The sequence below is a fragment of the Xiphias gladius genome, chromosome 7, assembly GCF_016859285.1.
Source record: "Xiphias gladius isolate SHS-SW01 ecotype Sanya breed wild chromosome 7, ASM1685928v1, whole genome shotgun sequence".
Taxonomy (NCBI): domain Eukaryota; kingdom Metazoa; phylum Chordata; class Actinopteri; order Istiophoriformes; family Xiphiidae; genus Xiphias; species Xiphias gladius.
The window spans coordinates 12574012-12592420 of NC_053406.1; the positions used below are offsets into that span (position 1 = coordinate 12574012).

Below are 18409 nucleotides of genomic sequence, written 5' to 3' on the forward strand. Positions count from 1 at the left end.
AGCATTTGGATGAGTGCAAATTTTTCACTCAATTAGAAGAATTTCAAATCCATTACCCTAATTTGACTTTCTGCATCATGTCCATTGTGTGTATTAGGGTTGTCCTTTGCTTATCAGCAAATTTAGGTATCAGAACCAATCAGTATATCTTAATTGTTCAGTATCTGTTATGTTGAAAACAACCAAATCCAGATTGTTTGTTCATTTTAACCTCTTACACTTTGGCTTTGCCATCTGTTGTCTAGATTTTGCTCAACTTTGCTCTGTTATAACAAAGGTGTATAGTTATTATAGAGTTGTAGCCCAGCAAACTGCAAGAAAGCTTAAGGGAAAAAAGCAAAAAGCAGTTTCAGTGAACATGTCTTCACTAACAGTGTATCAGCAAGTGAAGCTGCTCAGTAGAGATACTGGTGTTTTCCAACTTATAAAGCTTTGAACAAAGCTCCACACAGTGAGTCAGGTCAAATGAGTAGCTCCTGCCATAAGAAAAGTCTCAGTTTCTCACCCTTTTCACTTTAGCATCCATTTTTGCCTTGTTACTGCACTCTTCACCTAGAAGGCAATTTAACTCCTAATGACTGTTCAAATTACATAGGTGAATACTCTACCAGATTAATGGGCCAAGCCTGAGCAGTTACACTGTATGACATTATATATGGCATATATATATATGTGCCATATATATGGCATTACATATGGCATTTATTTCTGACCATTTACATTGTATGTTTGTGTGTGTGTGTGTGTGTGTGTGTGTGTGTGTGTGTGTGTGTGTGTGTGTGTGTGTGTGTGTGTGTGTGTTTGAGTGTTAATAAATATGTGTGTGTTCATCCTTCAACCAAACCCACAAACCCAGTCATGTTGTGGGCAGTCACCTCCATTCTGGAGACATAAAAGCAGTTTATTTCAGGGTCAGGACTTCAATTTAAGGTTAAAGCATTATACCAGGCAGCCATCTGTTTCCATTTATTTCACTATGAAATAAAATTCACCTTGTGGAAACATGAAACTAGGTTTAGATTGGTAATCCATCACAGTGAATATCATGTCTGCTTTTATCGTTGTCAAGGTTATACTGTCATTGCGTGGTATTACGTTTGTAAATGTAAATTGATTTTAAAAACTCCACAGTGCAGCAATGATATAACTGTAACAAACAGTGCATTGTTCAACAGTCTGCACAAATGTAAAAGATGATTTGAGTATATTACTAGCTAAAAGGTTAGGGTTAGACATGTAGGTGTAAAGGTTAGGGCAGAGCTTCTCAACCTTGGATTTGCTTGACATGGAGACAGGATCACAATAACTTCTAGGACTCATACATTCCTATGTGTGTCATATAGAAAATAAATAACAAAATTAAAAATTACACCATTATATACTCAGTTTTTTTTTTGGCTCACTGCATGCCCTTTAACCCTACAACTTTATAATACATCTCTGTAACTAGGATCCTGGGGTCATGCACAAGAAAGTTGAGGGACACTGGATTAGAGGCAAGGGAATGAAGTTAAGCAGTGATCAACACAAGGATACTGAGACTAGTTAGTATATGTGTGTGTGTATCTGCGAACAATTTTTCCAATAACAGCACATGTGAGGTTGCATATTGTCTGCAATGTTTATACTCATGTTGTCATGAATCATTCATCATCATTTGTGAGTGTGTGTTCGCTTGTATGAGTTGGTGTGTGTGTCTATGTGTGTGTATGTGTGTGTGTGTGTGTGTGTGTGTGTGTGTGTGTGTGTGTGTGTGTGTGTGTGTGTGCAGATGATGGTCAGTGCAGATTCTGATGAAACTCAATGCAACACAGTCTCACACATACACCAAATGTGTTCTTTTGACTGTCATGGTTGTGTGTGTATGTGTTTAAGAGAGTGTGAGATTGCAACAATAAGGAAAGTCTAGAAGATACAATCAAAAGGGAGCAGGAGAAACGGGATGTAGAGTAAGGTGCATGGCTGCACTGCTCACCTCTCACAAACTTTTTGTTTGTTTTTTGCACGATTCACACAGAATGGCACAAACATATATACTTTATAACAAGATCAAAATCACTGGTTTCATAACAGAACTTCATACACCTGTTCATGGAAATAAAGCCAAAATGAAATGTAGCAAATGGGTAGACAGACTGAGATGGTTTTGATGTTTTTGTGTCTGTATGTGTCTTGCAATTGGTAATTATCCTCAACAAACACTCTTAAACCACGCAGTACCATTACAGCTTGTGTGTACAGTCCCCATGGGGGTGTTAATGCATTTCATTCCATTCATACTCTCACTGTGGTCGGCGGATCACTGGAACAACCAACCTGGTTTAATTCAAACAAATCCCACAAGGCCACTTGGGCCTGTGTGCTACTGTGTCTCTTTCTCTCCACCTATCTCCCCCATATGTCATTGTCTCCCCGCCTGCTGTCATTTGTCACTGTCATTTTCATGTTTGCTCTCTCTCCCTCTCTCTCTCTTTTTCTCTCTCTCTCTTTCTTTTCCCTTAATTTATGCCCTCTCTTCTCCCTAAAGACCCCTGTCACTGTCTGTGGGTTGGGCACTTAACCACATACACACTGAACAGTGCCCAGGGGATAGTCAGTGGTTTTGGTGGATGCCGTTTGAAACAAATGCAAAAGCTTAGTATGAATTATCCGACTTAGGTCAAAATGTTCCTAAATGTATACTGAGGATTCCCTTGGGCTTACAGACTCAATGTATGATGCGTGTGTGCATAATATGTTTTTATGTGCAATGAAAAGATGAGTGAGATGAGTATAAATGGGGAGTAGCAAGTGGCAATGTATTAAATAATATATCTTGGATTAATAGCATCCATGCTTCTGTTTTCTACGCAAAGTTCTGCTCAGAAAATGTCTTTATTGAACATCATCTTGTCTAAGACCATGAGAACTAGTCCCCTGATTAAAAACCCTGATCCACAATCCTGGATTACACTGAATTAAAATGAAAGCCTTAACTAAATTGACTGCACCCTGAGTATAAAAACTGACTTCCTTGCACATAGATATTGTCCTTTTTCTTTCTATTTAGTTATGACAGTAAATGCAGTTGCTGCCTGGTAGTTATTGTATGAGATAAGAATAAATCTTAATATATTTAAATTCCGAAAAAAATTTTTAACCCCAATATATTTCAAATCTCCATCCTCAGCTCCCCTAATTTTTACTGCTGTCAGGGTGAAGTTCTAGATTAGCTATCTGGGTTTTTTATCCTTACTTTTTCCTCTCTCTCTCCCTTTCTCTCTCTCCTTATCTCTCACTCTCTTTCTCTCTCTCTCTCTCTCTCTCTCTCTTCTCTCTTCCATACATACACACATGTGCCTCCACATACACACATATACGCACACTTTCCCTGCTGAGCAGAGAAGATAAAGCAGGTGTTAGTAAAGAGTTCTCCTGGACCAAATGAAAGCCATTTATCAGACACTTTGCCTTCCTCACAACACACACATACAGTTACACAACCACACAAACACACACACACTGAGTCTAGATAAAAGCTCTATCCAGGACTCTACGCCTGAAGCTAAGCATGTTTGATTAGGTGTGTAAGGAGCTGTTAGGAGATGTGTCTGGGGTTTGGCCTTTTTTACTTGTAATATTCCCAGACCTGAAACAGTGCTGACTCATTCAAGAGGTTAGCCACCAGAGATGTAGATGACATTTTATTACAGTATTTGAAGAACTAACAGGGATTTTTTTTTTATCGTAAATTGCTTTTGGATGAAATTAGTGAAAGTAAATTCACATTTTCCACAATTTTTACAGAAGACAGGTGTCATATAGTAATTACTGCGCATACCTTTTTTGCCTATATAGTGAGGGTTTAGATCATCAATTAGACCTCTATGGTGAGTTATATGAAGGACGTTGCAAGCAGCATGGGCATCTAGATTTATTTTGAGGTGACCTTTTACAAGCGTGCGAGCAACATAAAGATTAGTAATCCACAAAAGAAACAGTACCTATGTGTGATGTCTACAACACCTTTGTTCAGTTGATTAATTTGTTTGTATTTATAATTGATTGATTCACAGGTGATTTCCCAACTGCGTGTCCTGAGCCGCTCAGTAGCAACTGGGTCAAAGTTTGACAGGGAGCTCTGGTCAAATGGACTTTCACCTGTCCTTAATTTATGGAAGAAACTTAACCAGGTCAGTTCTTTTTCTCAGTTTATCTTTTTTAGTCTTTATTCCTTTCTCTAAACTGACAGATCACATTACTAAGTTTTTAACAAGAATCAAACCTGTTTTGTTTTATGTCCCCTTCTATTCTGCAAAACCAAACAGCAAAGCTGTCCCTATGAATTTAGTCTTGATTTTTTGCTTGTACAATTTTGTCATCAAAGTCATAGTACCTGCTAAGTATTTACTAATGATTAGTTACAAAAACACTGTTTTAATTCCAATTTTTATTTTTTTGTAGTTTTTTTCAATCTTTGTGCATTCCATACTAGTCTTTATTTGTATTACAAATCATGTTTTTACATTACCCATGCAGCAGCAACTAATCCAAATTAAGAGCCGTGAAAGCTAATTGGAAATTAGTATTGTCTAATTGAGCACTGTGTGTGATAGCCACTGGCAGCACAGGCAGCACTACTGTGTGTGGTTGCCTGGAGACCAGTCCCTTTTCAAATCAAAAGGAAATATACCTCTATATTAAATAATTTAGCTACCATATTCCTGTTCTCTCACTCTGCCTCTATGTTATACACTCTCATACAGTAAATCACAAATGTTTTCCCTCTCCTTTTCTCTCATTTGCACCTGTGCCTCCTTCCCTATCTCTTTCTGTGTGATTTTCTCTCTCAGGTTATTTATGTTATTTCTACTTCCTGAAAGGAGAGTGATTGACTGTGTTAAATGTTGCCATTGTATTAGCAGCTAGCTTCCCATATATCACAATCTACCACTGGCTTTATCTGGCTTTTGGTCTTTGTGTTAAGCTAACCCTCTATGTTTGACCATCAGTGGATATGTGTTCCACAATGGGTAGCTTGAATGCATGTGCTTGTGCATGTTCATTATTTGTGTGTCTTTGTGTGTATGGATTTTATTGTTCACTTCAGTGTGCATCTGGATGAGTGTGTATGTACATGCTTTTGTGTGAGTGTGTAAGACCAAGTGCATTTGCTTATCTGTACACTTTGTGTGCACGACATTTTGTGTATGCAGATATGTATGTATTTATTTGATAAATCTTCATGTAGTCTGGAATCGAAGGGAGATGCACGAGAAAGCAGAGACTGTTTATTTGGCTGTTTAGTTACACTTTTGAATAGAGACAATAGCAGAGCTGTAGACAAGCTGGATCAAACCCTACCAGCTTTTTTTTCATTATCCAATTTATCTCTCGCTCTCCATTGTCTCCATTCCTCTATCCCACAGCCCTACCATCCCTCTCCCTCTCTCTTTCCTCCTCTGCCTCTTACTGAGTAGCTATATGGAAAACAAATAGGATGCAGGTTCGGAGTGGTATATCTGCAACAGAATAGAACAAATATCCGTTTTTGTGCACATTTATTTTTAAATTTAGTTTTCATAAACATGTGGTGTACTTAAAGTAGATCTCTGTGTTAACCATTGTAAACAAATTGGAAACACTGGGAAGATATACTGTAGTAATGGAAGAAGTAATTTAAAAGAAAAAAGATACCATGCTGATGCACAGCAGCACTTACAAAATGCATTGTGTATCTTACTCTAAATAAAAATATATCCATGCTAGTGTGTAGCATCCAATTTGAGTCGACTGATAGGTTGATGTAATATTAATAGTGTTGCAGCAATAAGAGAGACATGAAGCAACGCTGGGACAATTGTACAATATTATGCAGCAAGCCTTGAAGCTCTATAACCCAAGGTTATTAGAATGAGGATCATCTAATTATACTTGCTGCACATTATGTAGAAAAAATCTCTTTCTCCTTCCCTTCTGACCATGGTTTTAGCCCTCTTTCTCTTTCTGTCTGAGTCCCTCTTGGAAGATGATGTTAACATGATATCTCTATGGTCCTCCCTATCTGTCTATCTATCTTTGTATACAAACACACACACACACACACACACACACACACACACACACACATATATATATACATATATATATATATATATATATGTATGTAGGTATGTATGTGTGTGTGTATGTGTGTATGTATGTGTGTATATATATATATTCTATCCCTCTATTTTTCTGATTTTTCTGTTAATATGTCTAAATGTTCTCTGTCTGTCTATTACCTATCTATCAGGGTTCTACACTGATCCATCAGAAGGTGGCCCCACCTACAGAAGGTCATGGGTCACCAGTCTTGTCATTCATCACTCTGGAGCAGTTCAATGCTCTCCGCTTGGTCCAGGTGTGTCAGATAACTAATGGTCTTACTGATGAAAAATATTTCTCCATGTTGTAGAATTTGAAATGATAGACAGAAGACAGAATTCTGATATAGTTTCCAAAATGACTGCTATCCCTGAATAACTTTGACAAAACACAATTGTTGTTGTTGTTTTGGCACAAGGCTCTAATCAAATAGCATAGATTGTACCTTGCAATAAATGAGATGGATATGGTAAAATGCTAAAAATTATGGGAAGTGGGCTTTGCTTCATGAAAAAGATGCATGAGATGAGTGTGAATCATAAACTTTTAGTTTATGTAATTTAACTTCTTATTGAATGGACATTTTTAGCAGCAGTCTGTAAGTGACTGTTATTTTGGGAATCGGTTAGAACCACAGGTGGAACTGGGTTGTGCATTCTCAAAATAAAAAAAGCCTCAACAAGAATATATTACGGTTTTTATATAGTAATTTCTGTACCAGTGCATGTGTGCTGAGTCTTTTTCTTCAGTGCCGGACACTTAGATTTGATTTTTTTAAAGAGGCATTCAAATGAATATAAGAAAGATCACTATCCACATCTGTGAATACTAGCAATCCTGACAACTAGTCACAGGGCCTGTTAGTTATCATGAACCAGTACACTACAATCAAATGGCAAGGTGTCGGATAAGTCTGCAGCTACACATGCTCTAATACTTTGGCACAGAATGTGTGCTAAACTGTAAATGTTGTCACAGAGTATCCACCAGTCCTTGGCTGCAATGAGCAAAGTCATCAGAGGGACCCAGCTGCTAACTTCTGAAGTCCAAAAACTGGCCACTGCCCTGCTCAATCATGAGGTAAGAAAAGGGAGAGCAAGAAAGTAAAGGGGAAATAAACTGAGATGCATAGATTCTGTCTGTAAAAATATTGAGTTAACATGGACATGATGGTTTGTGCTTGTGTACATACAGTGTTTACTGTTCAGAAGAAATATGATTGGGGCTTTCAAACTGATTGTTAAAATAAATGAAAGTGAAATATCAACATTGACTTTAACCCAGTTCTCCACGGCTTTATTATGTCTTTCTGCGCATGAAGTATCTTGTAAGTCATTTGCGATTTTCAACATATTCGCAACTATACTGTTTTAGAGGTGAAGTGTAAAGTTTTCCCACACTGTGATGAAGTTGAATCCACAATGGCAGGCACACATACAGTATACAGAGCTGACTTTTAGACATCTAGCAAACACGGCATGTATCCTCATGTGTGTCCCCAGGCTGAGATGAGACAAAGGGGATATGATGAGGTAGAGGAGAAGAGATACACAATCAACCTTTTACTCCTTCTATGTTTGTAATCTCCTGAGAGCAGCCTTGGGCATCATTCTTTTTTCACTGCTTTCCTTCTCTGTCTTTTAATATTAATCAGCAGTCTTTAGTCTCAACTCCATCCCTCTCCCAACCAACTTTCTCCAGTTTTCATCTCTGTTGTTTCTGTCTCTCTTTCCTCGTATCACTCCCCTCCAACATATTCCTTCACTACAGTTAGTACTAATATCAAGGCTATGAAATTACTACTGTGATATAGTTGAAATCAATATCACAATATTAAAAAGAATAATTTTTCCAATAATAATATATAACATGATATGGACAATGTATGCAAAATCACAAATAAAACAATCAAAATGACATTCAGTGCACTGAACTGTATTCCATTGTAATGCATTATATTAGACAAAATTATTCACATGTAAAACAAAAACATAAAAACTAGGCTTCATTATAATTGTATATCACAACATCCCAACCCTACAATAGTTCCAATCAACTGTTTACTCACCCTGTTAAATCTGTGCAAATGGTCACAGTAAACCTAGGATACCCACGTCAGACAAAAGAGATTTTAAAAATGTATGATTTCCATGTTTATTTTTAAGTATCCATCTGTTATGGGTTTCCACAATTGAGGACACCTTGTAGTGCATCATGGCTGACCGATGCAACTGCCCAGTATATAAAACGGAAAAGCTCTTATTCCTGTTTGATATATTTTTATCTGCTTCCTCCTTCAAATTCAACTGATAAAACACTTCCCATGACCCAAAGTAGTAAGCAGAGCTTCTTTGCTTGAATATCCATTTTAGGACCCATTTTAAGATATTCTGTCTGTCTGTTTAGTGCATAATCAAAATACCGCATTTCAATGAGTTGTTTGATAATAAAGCAGCTGCAATTTGTTAGTTTAATAAGGCAGTACAACTTTGTAGAGTTTTTCCATAACATGTTTTATAAATTATGATGATTAATTATGACCAAAATATATTAGTTCAAGCTGAAAGCCAGCTTCTTCAAGAGATGAAGTATTTCTACAAACCTAAGTCACAGTACATCGAACAAAAATTGGCTAGAGTATCATTGGCTAAAAAACGTCATGGAACTCAGGAAAAAGCAGCAGCCACTGTTTTGATGATGCATCAGTACATTTTGCCAAGCCACAAAAACCTTGACATATACTAAATTTACTACCAGCAGAATTTAAAACCTATTGACTTTTGTGGCTCTAACTGGCAAAGTTTTACATCACTGTCATAAAGATGGCAAGCCACTTGCTCCTCCTTTAGAAGGAAGAGAAGATACAGCGACAAAGTGAGATGAAGCAACCAAAATTTAATTTAATTTAATTATTTTTTCACAATGTCAGTTTATCGTGACTCAGTGGTTAAGATGATTGTTTTTTTCATAACTTTATTAACTTGTGTAGAAGTATGTCAGTGTGAAGATGCTATGAGACTCCACTAATTAGCTACTCTAATTAGCAAATGGAGTAAAGCAGACTCCTTGTCTAACACTTCTTTGTGTCAGAACTCAGTACTGCACAATATAGAGTACTATCTTTCTCCAGTATCCATTATAGCAGAAATAATCTAACAACAATACATTAACGTAAATACTCTAAATGTAGGACGTTCCATTGTCTGCAGTTATATCATGAGGTAAAAGTAAATACTAGTTCATAACACAGCATCAAAAAAAAAATGTTAGACAGAGAAAAAAAAGAGCTAAAGTTTGTCTGACATAACGGAAATCAGTCATTTTACTTTACACACCTTTTACTGTATACAATACATCATTCAGTCCCATACAGTCAGTTGTCTGACTGTTTTCCTTCTACTGTACGAGACATACTGTATTCAATTTATTCAACAAATAATTTAAAAAAAAGGGATAGATACATATTACATTTCCACATTAGTTAACAGGTTGTTGTTGCTACTGAAAAATAGCGTAAAAACACAGGATGTTAATTTAACCAACCATTATTGATTAGCCCAGTTTCAACCAGAGAAGAGGAACAGAACTAGCTGGTGATGTGATTTATATATTTGTAAAATGGACCGTTTAGGGTTTTAATACTGTAAAAATATGGCAGACACAGCTCTGGGGAAAGCTCCATTGCCTCTCTTCTCAGCTGTGCAGTAAAAAATAATGAGACACTTGGAAACTACCCAAGCATCAGAAGAGTGTGGTAAGCAGCACTGCAAAAAATAGAAATAAATATCACCACTGCCTTTAGTCAGTGGAAAGATCATTAATATCAAGACATGGCAATTAATGGAGGGATGGTTTTATGATTAAAAGTAAAATAATCACTGGTATCAGTTTTTCAGCGTCAGTTTGAATAATGTCAATACTGACTGTTTTTATTTTGTTTTTTTGTCATCACAGTTACTTTCAAGCAAATTGGGGATCATAATTAAAAAATGGACATAGGAATCTTTTTATTCAGAAAATGTGCTTGCCAGCAAACCCCAGCTGCTAATTGGAAAATTCAGCAAGTTACCTTGGAGATTATTTATATATATATATTTTACAGTCTGCTCTGGTATACTTTCAGTGGGTACCGGTAGCTATGTAACTATATTTGTTTTCTGGCGTCATTAAATTGTCAACCTATCACTGATTCGAAAACATTAGTTATTTGCAACATAGAAATTTCAGTGACATAGCTTAAGCCTTCATGTTTATCTCCTCACACACTTGAGTACAGCACAGACATGCAGACACACAGCAGGAGAGTGACTGAATGGTTGACTTGCAGCTGGGAGACATACAAAGTCCCTTTTAGTTCCATTATGACTTTCAAGCTTGAATAACAAAATTCTCAATCCTCAACCTCCTACTGTGCATATTTGTGCATGTGCGTGTGTATGAGGCAGATCTTTGATCACCGTTTAACAGTTTAAGCAATACAGACTGCTTAACCTGTTCAAGAGTTAACAGTTGTCTCCTGGGGGTAGCTTTCCTTTGCCACCTACACATAGATATAGCATTTGTCACTGCCTGCCAAAATGATCCATTTGAGCATTTCAAAACAACACTACACATGAGTGTTTTACATTCAGCCTCTTCCTTGGTTTATGTTAAGTAACTAAAACTACAAAGTTAGTATCATTGTCATTTTTAAAGGAAGCTATTAAAGGAGCATTGATGGGACATGAATGCGTACAGATGGAGAGGAGGAGAGAGGAGCTTGGTGCATCATGGGAAGTCCCCCGGCAGTCTAGGTCTATAGCAGCAAAACCAGGGGGTGGTACAAGCCAAGCCTGAGCCACCCCTAACTATAAGCTTTATTTAAAAGGAAAGTTTTAAGCCTACTCTTGAACATGAAGAGGGTGTCTGCCTCCGGGACCCAAACTGGAAGATGGTTCCTCAGTAGAGGAGCCTGATAACTGAAAGCTTTGCCTCCCATTCTACTTTTGGAGACTCTAGGAACCACAAGTAAGCCTGTGTCCTGGGAGCGTAGTGCTCTACTGGGGTAATAGGGTACTATGAGCTCTTCCAAGATATCCCTTCCCATGCTTTTTAAGAAGAGATTTAATAACATCTGTTTTAAAGGACTGTGGTACATAGCCTGTTAATAAAGACATATTGATTATATCTAATAAAGAGGTGCTTACTAAAGGTAAAGTTGAAGTTAGTTGACGAAGGTCAATGGGAGAAAAACTGTCTATGTATGTATCAGGTTTTACAGCTATTTTCAAGGTTATGGTTTTGAAGATAAATCAATGCTGGTAGAGCACAGGAGGTGATGAATTTTGTCTATTTTAGTTAGAATATTATCATTAAAGAAGCTCATGAAATCGTCCGTACTGAGAGCTATAGGAATACATGGATCAATGGAGCTATGACTCTCTGTCAGCCTGGCTACAGTGCTGAAAAGAAACCTAGGTGTTTGGAGGAAGTGTTTGTAGCGTTTCAGTGTAATGTAATAAGTCTAATATTTATACAGTAGACAGTAAGTCAAGAACTTTAACAGAGTAACTCATCTGCATGTCAGCCAACTTTGACATCAGAAGTTGACATGTCTTTGCTAGACCGAAGTGTTGGTGTAGCCTAGGAGAGCATATGACCTTTATTGACACACAACATTTAAATATGTATTTGGAATAGTTTCAAGATGAGTCAGCAAGGTCCAGTGTTGTCAAGTTTTCTGTCTGTGTTGCACAATTTAGTGCCTTTAGTGATAGTAGAGGGGACAGGAAACATAGGGAGAGAGGGAAACATTATGCAACAAAGGTAAAGGGACAATGAGGTCACATGTCATGCAAATTCACCACTGTGCTATCAGGACATCCCATAATTTAGTGATTTTGAAGACTGCCTAGCAACTTTATTGCAAAAGCCTAGTTACAAATCTGGTGACTTTTTGGGCAGACATTGGCTACTTTCCCTTGATGATTGTCTTCAGTACAGCTAAGTGTATCTGCAGTCCTCCTGCATGCTGTGGCTCTCTTGGTTGAAAGCTGCATTCAGTGAGTGAGACAGATGCGTGGTCAGTCGACCACACAGCAGCCCAGCTGAAGCACATAGCTAACTGACTGCAGAATGTCAAGAGCAAAAATAACATGGTTTACTTCCTCCTCCTGCTGATACTTGTTTTTTGTTTTGTATTTCTTCATTATGACTCTAAATAACTTCTCTTCCTCTCTATGCCTTTTTCTGTCTTAGTGTCCTTCAACATGGCAGAATAAATGGGAGGGACCAGAGGAGCCAATGCAGTATCTCAGAGCTGTGGTAACACGGGCTCTCGCCATACAGGTAACACATGTGTATACGAAAAGAGACATGCTCTACTCTCTTTCTTTGTCAGTCTTTCTGCCTCTCTCTGTCTCGTTCCCTTTGCCACAGGCCCACAAAGAATACTTAAATACAAATAGACACATACATACAGTACACAGTATAGGAGTTTTTTTAAACTTTACACAGTGTGAAAAAAACATGCTTCTTTCATGTAACCAATATCTCTGAACAATTTTGAATCTGGTCTTTGGTAGATGTAATGGTTTAGTTTTAATTATTTCTTCAGTGACTGAAATTCACACGGGCCTGCTACTATCAGTGGACCTTTGTCTCCGAGTTATTAGAAAACCATATTGCACATCAGATATCTTAAAACATGCACTGGTATCCCACTTTGGTCACATACCTTTTTTGCAGTTCATCGCCACATTACAAATATTCTTTAGCTGAGCCAAGGTCCAGGACCAAAGTAAGAGCTTCAAAGTTATGGTTCAGACTAAAATTATGTGTGGACTAAAACCATGTCAGAAAAATTCTAATGTTTTCAAAAGCACTTCATAAATAAAAGGGGAGTATTACTGTATATAAAAGCATGAGGTTCTGTCAAGTGTCAGACTTAGGTTGTTGCCAGGAAGTAAAGGTTCTGGCTGAAACTCCTCTCCGTCTCCTCTCGACTGTGTCTGACTGTACGCCTACCTCAATAGTCTCTGGCAGACTAGAATGCACACAAACACACACACAATCAGAATTATTTATTTCTATGTAACTTGATGCATTTCATTATTCGTGTGGGCGAGCCTGACTGCCTGTGTATCTGTCTGCCTGCCTGCCTGCCTTCCTGCCTACGCATCTGTTTGTGTATACTGTATGTCCCACTGTCTCCCTGTCATCTTCAGTTTCTCTCTGTCTGCTAGTCTACCTGCACTCTATCTGTCTTCACGCGTGTCTGTCTGGAGGCTACACTGTCCTTAACTGTCTATTTCTGCCCATCAGTACTGAGTGATATCTCTGTTAGCAGTTTGTCTATGTCCTGTTAGCTAATCATTCTAATAAAGGCGGAGTTGGCCAGAGCTGCTGCTGTGTGGAGCTGCTGAAGAACAAAGAGCTAACAGCACAGCAGTGCACCCAGACGGGCAGGATGACCTTGAAAACACTCAAATGCTCACACATATATATGCACATAACTACTGTGCATACCAGCCAAACTGTCCAAAAACCTTTCTCGGTGCACGTCTGCCTGTGTGTGTGTGCTTAATTGCGTGTCCACGTGCGCATCTACCTGCAAGTATGTGCCTCCGTGTGTGGGAGTATGGGCTTGGATTTCTGCATATTTTTTCTCAGCATATGCTCATCCCAATTTATCTCTATAGCTAGTGCAGACTGCTCCTGTGCAAAAAAATGATAAATTTATATTAGAGACTGGATAAGATGTTTGCTCTTTCTGCCACTATTTGGTGGCATTTTTCTTCAGCTGACCTCCAAATCCACTAGTTTCTATGGTGATTTTGAGAAAAGTCACTATCGGTTAAAAAAAGAAATGTAAAAAGGGGCCCAGCATAGATCAAGATTTCCATCTTGAGTCAATTCTCAAGGCTTAAATCTGGCCACTGCAGCCATACAGGCTTCTAACATGATAAGCTTGGCTGTAAGTGTAAAAGGGCAATGAAATCAGTTGTTATGCCACTCTGCAACAAAGATAAAACATACAAGCTAAGATCGTATTGTGAGATATCATATCAGGTTAATTCCTGAGCTGTGCCTCAGACAAAACTAACTAGTTTTTGCAGTGACACAGGAGGAAGCTGTTTACCTGATCAAAGCAGATGCTGCTGAATAAGGCAGACTGGATCAAAATATTGGATAGTAATGAACAGATATTCAGTTTAGAGGGGTCTATCTCCAGTCATACAGCGCAACCCCTCATGTTTGTTTACTTGTATCTGGATACAGCGATACAGTCTTTTTACATACACATGACTGGCTCTGTGTATGTCTAAGTATACAGTATGTACACATGCTCAAATGTGAATCTGTATGTTTATGCCTCTCTGTCTGTGTGTGTGTGTGTGTGCGTGCGTGCGTGCGTGCGTGCGTGCGTGCGTGTGTGTGCGTGCGCTAGCGTGTGTTTGCGCATACATACTGTACGCCATCAGTAAGTAATTGGGGTTCCAATGTTATCGGCCCGTAGTGATAGTGACAGTGATAAAAGGACAAGGGGAAATTAAATACTCTATTGGCTGCAACTTTTTATTGACTTTATGCTTTGCTTTCTCAGTTTGTAACCCTTTTTATCTCTCATTAACAAATACACTGTGACTTAGAAAGAAATTATGATTATTCCACTCACATATCAATGTTCTCTATATAAGTTTAAAGAGGCAATACAAAACAATACAAACATTAGCTATGTGTATTTTCTGTAACCAAACTATTCGTGGTGAGAGGCTGAATATTAAGAGCAAATACTTCAAGAATCCAGAGTCAGCTCTATTGGTTCCAGATTTCACCACTTGAACATTGTAAATTGTGTGTACTCTCATCATCTTTTATTGATCCACTAAATGTCTTGCCTGGCTCTTGTGTGAAACTGATTTTATTCTCAAATTATGTGTTATCTTGGAATATTTATTGGTTATTTGCTGGGTTTTTGTTCGTTTATCTGTGTGTCTGTCTTTGTCTGTGTGTCCCTAAATACATTTATCTGTTCTTTTTTGTATACAGAGTTGGGTGGAGCGTGTAGGCAGACAAGCTCTTCTGTCAGACACCCTAGATCTGTCTGAGCTCTTCCACCCAGATACCTTCCTCAATGCTTTGAGACAGGAAACTGCCAGGTAACACTGAACATTTGTGGGTTTAATAGTGTGTCTGTACACACTTGTGAGATAGAAAGACGTAATAATATTAAGTTCATAATATCTTTTTGTGGTTTTAGGTCAATGGGTTGTTCTATGGATAGTTTGGTGTTTGTCTCATCATGGAGGAGTCCCATTGCACAAGCCAAACTACAAGTGAAGGTAGAATTAAAACAGACACACATGCAGAAAGCAGATGCATACTGCTCCTATACAGCAGCAGAATACTGGCATTATAAACAAGGCAGACTCTGACTGAGTGATAATTGCAAAATAATGCAATAAAAAGTTTGCCAGGCTGAAGTTCCTACAATTAAAGTACTGGGAGCATACATACTGTATAATAGCACTCTCAGTCTTAATTTCTTTGCCTTTCATGCTTTGATTTAAGGTTGCTATAATTGTATTGTCTACAATTTAAATACTTTTACAATTGTTATTTTTTCTGTCATGCCAATAAAAATTGGCAGGACTTTACATGCACTTGCACATAATATAAAGAGAGAGGGGGGAAGGGTGTGAGTTCTTAAAAAGAGGCTGCAGCTGCAGGGAGGGAAGGGAAATACTCAGACATCTGACAGTGAGAGAGAAAGGGGATAATTGTGTTGAAGCAATGAGCTGTCTTATACACTCACACACACACACACATTCACACAATGAAGCTTTTCTGGATTTGTTCTCTCTCACTCTCTTGCTTTTCCTTACACAGATTATCATGATTTAGGAGTTGTGTGTGTATGTCTGACTTGATACCAGAGTTCCCTTTATTGTCTTGCCTTATATTAAAAATCCCTGAGTCACTGGACTATATTCTCTGACATCAACACTCTGTGTCTCTCATGTACTGTTTGCATAACATTCTCATTAATAGGTGATGGTAATGTGTGTCTTCTTCTCATGCTCCATATTTCTCTTTGTTTACATACTCTCTATCCTCTTTGCCTCTTTTCTTCATTTCTGTCTCTTCTTTTCAGCCCACTATTTGGCATCTTTGTCATCTCTTTCTATTGAATCAGCTGCTTTTAATAATCTCTTTTTTGTAATTCATTTTCTCTGTCTTTCTCATACTCTTATGATCACTTAGTTTTATTTTTGTCTTTGCCCCCTCTTCTCTTGTCTCCTGCCCCTCACCCAACCTTTCTCACTCTTTTTTTAGGTTGGAGGACTCCAGTTGGAGGGATGCAGTTTTGATGGCGTCCATCTTTGTGAGAATCAGCACAATTCTCCCAGTGTGTCAGCTGTCCCTCCCTGCTACATGGCCTGGGTTCCTCAGGTATGTCCTGTATTTGTGTTTAAAAAAGCAACATATTGTGGCCTGTCTGGTAACAACTAATTATTATTGGCATTATTGTTTTGTCTAGAAAATTGTAAAAAAATGCCCATCACAATTTCCTGCAACCCAAGGTAACATTCATATTACTTGTTTGTCTGAAACCCAGAGATTATCAGTTTATAATGATATAAAACAGCAGAAAATCTTCACTTTTAAGAAGCTGTTATCAACAAATTTTGGCATTTTTCCTTGAAAAGTGACTCAAATTATTAAATTATCAAGATAGTTACCAAGTAATTTTCTGTCATTTGATGAAACAAATTATCGACTGGTCATTTCAGTACTAGTTTGCTTCACCTAGGAAGACAATTCTCTCTGACATTCAGATTTGCATGAAACATGGACAGACAGGTCTATGCCAAGTAAACCATTTTTGTGGTTATGCAAATTTGAGATTTTTGCGGTCAGATTATTTGTATTTTACGATATAATACTGAAACTAACAGTGATAAACTGTTTGGGCTGATGTATTCTGCAGTTGTCTACCACTGGCAGAATTTTAAACACTTTCACTCATATCGGATCTTTGAGGATTTGATCGTTGATTAGTTTTTGTGGGGTACCTGAGAAACACCTATCATTATTTTATCATTCCAATACTTGTTAACTAATTAATATTACATTTAGCATTAGCATTTACTAATTTGTGTGTTCTGCATTCAAACCTAGAACTCTGCTGCTGACTCGGCTACATCAGAGCAGAGTATCTGGCTGCCTCTGTATACCAGCTCAGAGAGGGTGAAAGTGGTCACGCACATCTGCCTGCCCTGTGGTGCGAACCCTAACCAGTGGATACAGACGGGGGCTGCTCTCTTTCTCAAACAGCAATGAAGGGATGTCATCAAAGTGAAGTCAGGTACATAGAGACAGTAACAACAAGGGCTTTTGTGAACGCAGAAACGCTTAGGTGAAGATGATGTTGTCATAAAAGGTGGATCTGACAGGGGCAACAAATATACCGGACAAATTATTTTGCTCCCAAAATGTCAGGCTCTGATACTAACACCATCATTTTCTAATCAAGCACCGTAGCGTGCAGGCCAAAAAACTGTAATGCCATTACTATAAGTAACTATCATTTGTATAACATGGTACAAGAGAAAGGACGTGAGTGTAAAAAACAGTTAGGGAATAACTGACTTTGTAGTGGTCTGCTTTTCAGTTTAAGAACAACACTAATACATGAATGAAAATTCCTTTCTTTTTCTTCAATGGACCAGACAGCAAAATGGAGTAAAATCTTTAATGAGATACAAAAAAAAAATATTATTTGGATCTCTGTTTGTAACACGCTTTAATACCTCTGAGTTCTTCTATACTTAGTCTCATAAAACACTGCTCCACTCATCGTATACATTTCATAAGAGTGTAAAAAACACATCAGTAATTCTTCTGTTTGTTTACACAGCTTCTTAAGAAAGCATTATTATCCAAATCTCATGTTGCATTTTGATGAAAGTTTAAGCCTTGAATATGTGTTTCACAGTTATTGTGTTGCCTAAGTGTATTTTTGGAACTTATTTATTCAAAATAAAGATGAAATAATTGTCATTTTTGCTAGAACTTTTAGTAGTAGTACTAGTTGCTAAAAACTAGAAACTCTCTTCACTTAATTTCAGTTTAGCATTATTTATCAATGTAGAAGTTGAGAATAATATTGCCAAAGTACCAACACAGAGTGTGTGTGTGTGTGTGTGTGTGTGTGTGTGTGTGTGTGTGTGTGTGTGTGTTTCGGAGCTAAAATGACCCACCATCACAGCCTATCAGTAATCACAACTGTTCAACAGTA

At 37.8% G+C, this 18409-nt stretch overlaps 1 protein-coding gene across 1 annotated transcript in view; it reads left to right on the top strand.

Annotated features, from left to right (window-relative positions):
• The window catches only part of LOC120792359 (cytoplasmic dynein 2 heavy chain 1), a 119090-nt gene extending 100938 nt beyond the window's left edge, over window positions 1-18152 (top strand). The window contains exons 89-96 of the mRNA XM_040131496.1: window positions 4056-4172; window positions 6275-6382; window positions 7105-7206; window positions 12364-12453; window positions 15157-15266; window positions 15368-15449; window positions 16444-16560; window positions 17290-18152. Of these exons, the coding sequence (XP_039987430.1) occupies window positions 4056-4172; window positions 6275-6382; window positions 7105-7206; window positions 12364-12453; window positions 15157-15266; window positions 15368-15449; window positions 16444-16560; window positions 17290-17451 (888 nt within the window). The 3' untranslated portion in view covers window positions 17452-18152. The remainder of the gene's footprint in view (window positions 1-4055; window positions 4173-6274; window positions 6383-7104; window positions 7207-12363; window positions 12454-15156; window positions 15267-15367; window positions 15450-16443; window positions 16561-17289) is intronic.
• Window positions 18153-18409: the final 257 nt, after the last annotated feature.